The following is an 8,133-nucleotide window of genomic DNA, read 5'->3' on the forward strand; positions in this document are numbered from 1 at the left end:
GATATCAATTTTGTTAATAACATTTTTAAATAAAAACCTTTCTGTATTCATTACACACCGTATTTTAGACCCAGTAATTACACCTCTATGGAATGCAGGGTGAAGGGGGCCAGCAAGGTTTATAGCTTCCTAAAAACATCACAGCACCCATCCTCAGTACTCCTCTCAAGAACCCTCAATCTCCATGTTAAGCAGTGGGCTTGCTATTGGGAGTTATGCAAATGTCAAAATGGCTTGATGGGTGGATTACAGTCTTGAGGGGGGGCTTTTGCATGCTGACTGCCCTGGGTAATGACCACGTGAGATGCCCAGCCTCCATGATTAAAAGAACTGAAATCCAATGAATGAAAGGGCCGAACAGAAACAGTAAGGCTGGGGAGGAAAGGGGTAAATTGTGTTGAACAACCTCAGACAGAAAATATGGGATGCTCTGACTGCCTTGTTACATTTTTGAATGCACATTGCGTGAAGCTAACAGTGTGCACTAAATCAGAGTGGGCAATTTCAGTACAGACCTGAAGGTAAGGCTGTAGAGCAGCTAAAGTCAGACCAGTGCATGTTTGATCATGTTGAATTTGTAAATCACTCTTCTGTTAAACAGGTTGATGAATAACCGAGGACAAAAATTCTGCTGCAGCATTTTACAATCGTAGTCCTGACTATAGCAGTCATAGAGGGCAGTGGAGGCCCACTCAGTGGCCTTATCACACAGAAGAGATGTGTCCCCTTTAGGCTACATTCACATCTGATTCAGATTCACACATCTGAATACAGGAGCAGTTATCTGAGAAGTGTAAACAAACTATATGCTTCCCAGGTGGCTTTCCTGCGTTTACATGTATTTATTCATGTGTGCTTACATGCGTTTAGACACCTTCAGAGGATGTAATATGACCCTGGATGTACAGAATTTAGTTCTCTCTGAATTCACCTCCACGCATGTATACACACAGTGTGAATTATATGATTTAATATCATGACATGCATTTATATTTGTTTAGAAATGTCCTATACACTCGTGTATGTCACTGACCGTATGAATGTGGCTTTACGCTTTTGTTTTCTAAAGTTCAAGTGAATCTCTTAGTTTGCCTTCATAGGCCACCATCCTGACCCCCTGTACCCACTAATACCCACCTTCCCTGGAATGGGCATAGTCAGACAGGCACATGTAACATACACCAGTTAATGCAGCTTTGTATTCATTATTACATCATTAAGTCCCCGTTCACACTTTCACGTTGCGTGAATGCACACCAAGCACACATCATGTGCACATTTTGACACGCGTTTTTTGGAACTCATCAAAAACATGCGTCACACATGCGGTGCCATTACTTGTTAATGGCACCCCAAAAGTAGCCAGCAAAACGTGTATTTTTCCTGAGCATGGACGCGAGTTAAAATGTGCACAATCACGCAGGAGAAAAACGAGGTGTGCCTGCTGCAGAATCTGCTATGTGAGCTACGTTTGCGCGTGCTGCATACATTGAAATCAATGGGCGACATATGGCAAAATGTGGGAAAAATGCATGTGAATGCGACACTCGTTTCTGGTATGCCAAGGTATGAACGGGCCTTATATGTTTCTTTATGTGTAATTACCTGAATTTGACCTGCAATCCCTGTACAACAGCAATGCCCAGTCACAGGCTGGGGAGGGACCAGACCTGTAAGTGTTAAGCTGGCCATACACCTATAGATTATCTGCAGATTTTATATGGTCAGATGTCAAAATACCTGAACAATCTGATTGGATGCAGGCAACGTTCAGGTATTTTGAGAGCCAGCAGGTCCGACTAGCAAGATACTGAAGCTTGAGCCAGCAGGAGATTCCTCCATCCACACAGTTCAGCGTAGATGGAAGAATCTGTTGCAATTTTTCCCTGTGACCATAGAAAACCTGCTGATAATCTATAGGTGTATGGCCAGCGCTAGTGTACAGCAGCAAAAATCAGGTGCCCTGCTAAACGGGGCAGTGCTGTGTGGCAGAACTGTGTCAGTCTCAGGACTGAATGGACAGGGCTACAGATCATGTGGCAGGTAAATAGATTCCAATATACACATTTCATCTGTATGTTTCAACTACTTCAGGACCGCCCACCGTAAAAAAACATCCTGATCCTAAAGCAGTTATACTAAGAACACAGCCTCCGGATCGCTTGTACGGTGCGGCAGATGTGTGCCCTCCTCCGCCGCCAGCTACCCCGAGCTCCGCTGTCCCCCGTGCAGGTCCAGGACTGGCATAGCGGGTCTCCCCTCACCTATCGGAGGGAGATCAGCAAGTTTCCAGCCACTGATCTCTCCTCCGATCACTGGACCCGGAAGTTATGTGTATTACATCAATTTTGGTGTCACTGTTTACATTCTCTGGCTCCTGCAGCCAGGAGGAGAAGCTGGCAGCATTAGAAATTGCTCCGGACAGCAAGTGGTTCAGCAGACACAAGTTTGAAGTAGTGTTGACATATGCTTTTCTGTTTTATACTTCTTTTGTATAGATCATTCATTTGATTCTATCATTTTTCTTTTGGGTAATCAGAACGTGCAGCCCATCGTCTGACACCATTTAGAAGAATGCTCTCTCTCACAGATGACTTATGGAATGCTTCTGCTTGTCTTTTTCAGTCCTTAGTTTGGAGGAGCAGAAGACCCTGCTGAATAAGGAACTGACCTCCCTTACCCTAGTCCATGCCAAGGTAAACAGTGAGCAATAAGAACCGTTTAGGTGTGGGGCATATACATGTACTGGATTCCTACTTGGCGTTCAACGGCATCTTTGTCTAATCTGTGTTGAGGGGAATTTAATTTGGGTCGTGACTTGGATTATCGCATGCCAGCGTGTTTGAAGCAAGTGCTTTCAGCTCTGTGTAGGCAATGCTCATTCAGGAATTAATTCCTTTCTTTTAGGACTAATATGTTGCCTTTGGGGGCAATTGAAAGTGGAGCTGTAGTGGTCAAATGTGAGGCCTGGTCTTTGTTCTTCCCAGAAATAAAATGTATACGCTTATTACTTCCCAGGAATAAAACACATTTATAGAAAGTGTGGCGGTAGAGATTGGAGTTCAGGTCCTCAGGACCTTTCTCTGCTGAGTTGTGCAGAGAAGCTTTCCTATGTGACCCTGGTACCTAAGCTAGTCATACATGGCAAGATTTCTCTTTCACTTGTTTCTCCATCCACGCTAAACATATATGGTGGTATCTCCTCTGGTGGTTATTGAATTTTGACAGCTGGCACCAGCGGCTGTCTAAATAGTTGAACAGTGACTGCATCTTATTGGATGCAGTCGCTTTTCAGCCAACAATTTTCAACCCGGCTCCTTCAATTTTTCAATCAAACTTTGTTAAGCTAGGTGATGCTGACAGGGCCATCCACAGCTCCAATGTCGCCCAATTCAACAGGAATTGACTGAAATGTAGGCCATGTATGAGTATGGTATTGAAAGTGAACTATCCAAAATTCTAGCATTGGGTGGCCCTGCAGTCTCCACAAAAGGCGACTTACTCAGTTGATTTTGTCGAAGGAGCCGGGCCAAAAACTGGAAGCCAATTTGCTGCAGTCACTGTTCGGGTATTCCGACAGCAGCAAAAGCCAACAGTCATGATAATAGCCCATTGGGGAAGAGTTGTCCATCCATGCTGTTTAGTGTTAGTGTTTAGTGATCTGTTCGATTTCGCTTGTTCAGCCCGCAGATCATGTGGCATCAGATAATCTGACTAAGTAGGAGTGCATTCTTCTGGAATTTGGCTGTGAAACCTCCCTTTTGAAGCTCTGTGGCAGGTCCTGTTCAGAAGGCAGAACTATAATCTCCACTAGCACACTGCAGAAATGCAAGTTTCATTATTGTCAATACATTTATACAGCTGAGATTTTTTTCTGGCAAATCAGGGGAGTATACAGACAGGAATGAGACAATCAATACAGTTGACTGTACAAGGGTTACATCAGTTCTGATGACTTGGAGTACAGAAAGTTCCACAGTTACGTCCAGTGGTATCTGTGAGCTTATACAGCTTGAATGGTTATGGCAGGAAGGAGAAATTAGATGGGGCACCGTGTCTATGAACATCTTGCTATGCAGCTGCAGCTTCATTACAGGTCTTCCCAGAGAAGATTGATAATGACTAGAGGCACCCAGTATATGCCAAAGATTGTCCTAAACCCTCTCTTTGTACAGAGGTTACAATGGCAGATTATCCTTTTTTCCCTGCAGGTACTGAAGAGCTTGAAAGAATTAAGGTACCAAAGATCTCTTTCATCAGAAGCTGTTCGACTTTCTGGTCGGAACACTCCCTTGCATGGCATGTGAGTACTCTTATAATTTGTTTTGTACTAGTATTCTGTCATGTATTCATGTAGTAGTATGCTGTTAGTAGCTTCATGTTGTATATGTAATTTGATGTTGGGGAGCTCACAGAGCACTCCCACAGCTTTTTTCCATTAACTAAAAGCATTATTATTCTTTTAGATTGTAAGCCCTCACGGGCAGGGCCCTCCTTACCATCTTGTCTTAAATTGTATTGTGACTGTAATGTCTTCCTTATATTGTTAAGCGCTGTGCAAACAATTGGCGCTATATAAATCCTGTATAATACGGTAATAATAATATAAATTCTTTCAAAGGCAGACAATAAAGGAAGTCCAACATAAATTAGCTTGTCTTCAGCAAATAACAGCTATTGGCTCACCAATCCTTGAGTTGCCCCACACACTTACAGTGTCCCAGTCATTTAACAGTTTTCTGTTGCAGCACTGCTGCTCCGTCCTCAATCCTCAGGGCCCCTGTCTGGTTCCACAACCTCAATACTGTGCTAACCTGCACAATAGGCTTCACAAGCCTGCAGCTCCCTGCTGCACTGGCCTCCACTCTGACTCCTGGGTGGAGTTCTCCTGTCTCCCAGGTGGGGCCCTCAACACATCCCAGCACCCTCCTTAATAAGGATTGTACACAGGTGCACAATTAGGTGCTGGTCGCTACTAAAGCATTGACCCAGGAATGGAGATTTCATCCCACCCAGAGCTGTAAGGCTGGGTTCACACCTAGGTGTATTGAATATGCGCGTTTGTCGATGCGCGTTTTTACCGCGATTCGCGGTAAAAAAAACGTGCAACAAACGCCCGTTTCCGAGGGCTACTTGGCTGTATCCCAATGGAAACGCGAGACCAAAACACCCCAAAGAAGTACATGTACTTCTTCGGACGGGCGGAAATACGGCATGGTGTGAACCAGACCCATTGAATACAATGGGATTTAGATGTTTGAGCGTTTTGTAGAGCGTTCGTCGAGCGTTGAACGCGCTACAAAACATTCAGGTGTGAACCAGGCCTAAGAAATCTAGCTCCAAGGACTGAAAAGCCAGCTCTTTCCTGATACAAGCAATTGCTTCCTGGAGCCACTCTAGTTGAGAATCCTGGGTCACTTTGAGGCCACATAACACCGTGGTATTGCCACGCAATGCCACAGTAATTTATATCTTCTTGGTTTTTATGTGTTATATCTTTAAGTGGTTCTAAACTCTTGTGATATTCCTTTGTGTAAACAAGAGGGCACAAAACCAAGAATTAAATTGAAGATCACAAGTTTGTCAAAGCATAGAACAAACACCTTTTTTTTTATCCTCCATTATATAGTCAGGCGATTTGCTTTTTTTTTAGTATTTACACAGCAGTGTAAATTGTTGGCTAGGCAAAGACACAGCATGTCACATACCCTGTGACGTTGCTTCAGCTTTTACATGCCCTCCCTTCCAGGCAACTGTCCCGTCAGTGGCATAGCCTAGCAGGGACTCAGGCATTGCTGGGCTGTACAGAAGAAATGGGGTCATGTGAACTAAGAAGTAAACATGCACGCTCTCTGTGAGGGTGAGGCTCTGTGAGCTTGCGGATTGTTGCCACCAAGAAGGATGAAGTCCTAGCCAATGGCAGGATCAAGAAGTAATTTCTTTTAGAGGACATATTAATGTAGAAATCTAAGGGCACAGGTACACAATAGAAGTTATTGGGAATATTTTTTCTTTTTTTTCTTTACTGTTTCTTTACTTTTTCTTTTAATGTAAGAAACCTTTTAAAGAAGAATTCTCTCTACACTTTCTTTTTTTTTTTTTGCTCCTGTCCCTCAAAAGACAAAGTGCCTGTAGCACTTTGTTCTGTCTTTCTCTCTTGTCTCATTGCTGAGATTGCATGGTCAACAGTGGGCCCCCCTCTCCCAACCACTATCAGACCACCCATCTAGCAAGGAGATTAATATTTAATTAGCTGTGATTGTTGTCTCAGGAAAGCGCTTGTTTCAGGAACCAAACGCTTCCCAGGGACCAGCACTGTCAATAGGTATGCAGGGTGAGGGATCTTGTCAGTTTTGCTTTTCCACCCCCCTCTGTCTTTATATTGATCGCTAAGATGCAGGCCCCCCCTTCCGCACAGTCCCCTTTGGTTGTTAGGACATCCTACCAACAAAGGGTGCTGTGTGGCAGGGTCCGTGTGCGTCCTAGCAACAAACGAGGCTGTAAAGCAGGGGTCGCCTCTGTCCTAGCAGCCAAGGACGATGTGGTTAATGCACAATAAACTAATATATGTGTAAAGAGGAGTCGTTCCTACAGTTATTTATTGCATGCGTGTGTGTGTGTATAGATATACACTATATTGCCAAAAGTATTGGGTTGCCTGCCTTTACACGCACATGAACTTTAATGGCATCCCAGTCTTCGTCCGTAGGGCTCAATATTGAGTTGGCCCACCCTTTGCCGCTATAACAGCTTCAACTCTTCTGGGAAGGCGTCCACAAAGTTTAGGAGTGTGTCTATGGGGAATGTTTGACCAGTCTTCCAGAAGCGCATTTGTGAGGTCAAGTACTGATGTTGGACGAGAAGGCCGGGCTTGCAGTCTCCCCTCTAATTTATCCCAAAGTCGTTCTATCGGGTTGAGGTCAGGACTCTGTGCAGGCCAGTCAAGTTCCTCCACCTCAAACTGGCTCATCCATGTCTTTATGGACCTTGCTTTGTGCACTGCTGCGCAGTGACTTTAGAACAGGAAGGGGCCATCCCCAAACTGTTCCCACAAAATTGGGAGCATGACATTTTCCAAAATGTTTTGCTATGCTGATGCCTTAAGAGTTCCCTTCACTGGAACTAAGGGGCCAAGCCCAACCCCTGAGAAACAGCCCCAGCCCATAATCCCCCCTCCACCAAACTTTACACTTGGCACAATGCAGTCAGGCAAGTACCGTTCTCCTGGCAACCGCCAAACCCAGACACCTCCATCAGATTGCCAGACAGAGAAGCGTGATTCGTCACTCCAGAGAACACTTCTCCACTTCTCTAGAGTCCAGTGGCGGCGTGCTTTACACCACTGCATCTGACGCTTTGCATTGCACTTGGTGATGTAAGGCTCGGATGCAGCTGCTCGGCCATGGAAACCCATTCCATGAAGCTCTCTACGCACTGACAGTTGGCCACTTCTGTGCACTGTGCGCTTCAGCATGCACTGACCGCGCTCTGTCATTTTACGTGGCCTACCACTTCGCGGCTGAGTTGCTGTTGTTCCCAGTTGCTTCCACTTTGTTATAATACCACTAACAGTTGACCATGGAATATTTAGTAGCAAGGAAATTTCACGGATGGACTTATTGCACAGGTGGCAACCTATCATGGTACCACGCTTGAATTCACTGTAGGGCTGCAGCTAACGATTATTTTCATAATCGATTAGTTAGCCGATTATCAAGTTCGATTAATCGGATTAAAAAAAAAGGCTCCAGTGATGGACTAATAGTTTCTATTGAGATTGTAGTCCATCACGGGAGCAAGCTTGGCACGGTGGAAGTAAAAAAAAAAGTGTGGTGTGCAATATAGTACATTATACAGCGGTGCAGTGCAGAATACCAGCAGCTTATACTATACACAGAGTGGCCAGATTATTATAGGCACCCCATCAGTACTTCGTTGGGCCACGAGATGACTCCACGAGTTGACTTCGTTGGGCCGCCTCGTGACTCCACGAGATGTTGAAAGGTGATGCGAGGAATCTGACACTGCACTGTTGCCCTTCTGTTGTCTTGTACCAGTCTTGCCACTCTTCGTTCTGCCCTAACATTGACTAGTCGCTGACGGCCACAATTTGCACGTTCAGACCCAGATTTT

At 44.8% G+C, this 8,133-nt stretch overlaps 1 protein-coding gene across 1 annotated transcript in view; it reads left to right on the forward strand.

Moving 5' to 3' along the window:
- The window catches only part of LOC108785340 (C-Jun-amino-terminal kinase-interacting protein 4-like), an 82,358-nt gene that overhangs the window by 21,829 nt on the left and 52,396 nt on the right, over positions 1 to 8,133 (forward strand). The window contains exons 4-5 of the mRNA XM_018554390.1: positions 2,626 to 2,696; positions 4,212 to 4,303. Of these exons, the coding sequence (XP_018409892.1) occupies positions 2,626 to 2,696; positions 4,212 to 4,303 (163 nt within the window). The remainder of the gene's footprint in view (positions 1 to 2,625; positions 2,697 to 4,211; positions 4,304 to 8,133) is intronic.

The sequence above is a fragment of the Nanorana parkeri genome, unplaced genomic scaffold (assembly GCF_000935625.1).
Source record: "Nanorana parkeri isolate BGI_ZX_2015 unplaced genomic scaffold, ASM93562v1 scaffold156, whole genome shotgun sequence".
NCBI lineage: Eukaryota > Metazoa > Chordata > Amphibia > Anura > Dicroglossidae > Nanorana > Nanorana parkeri.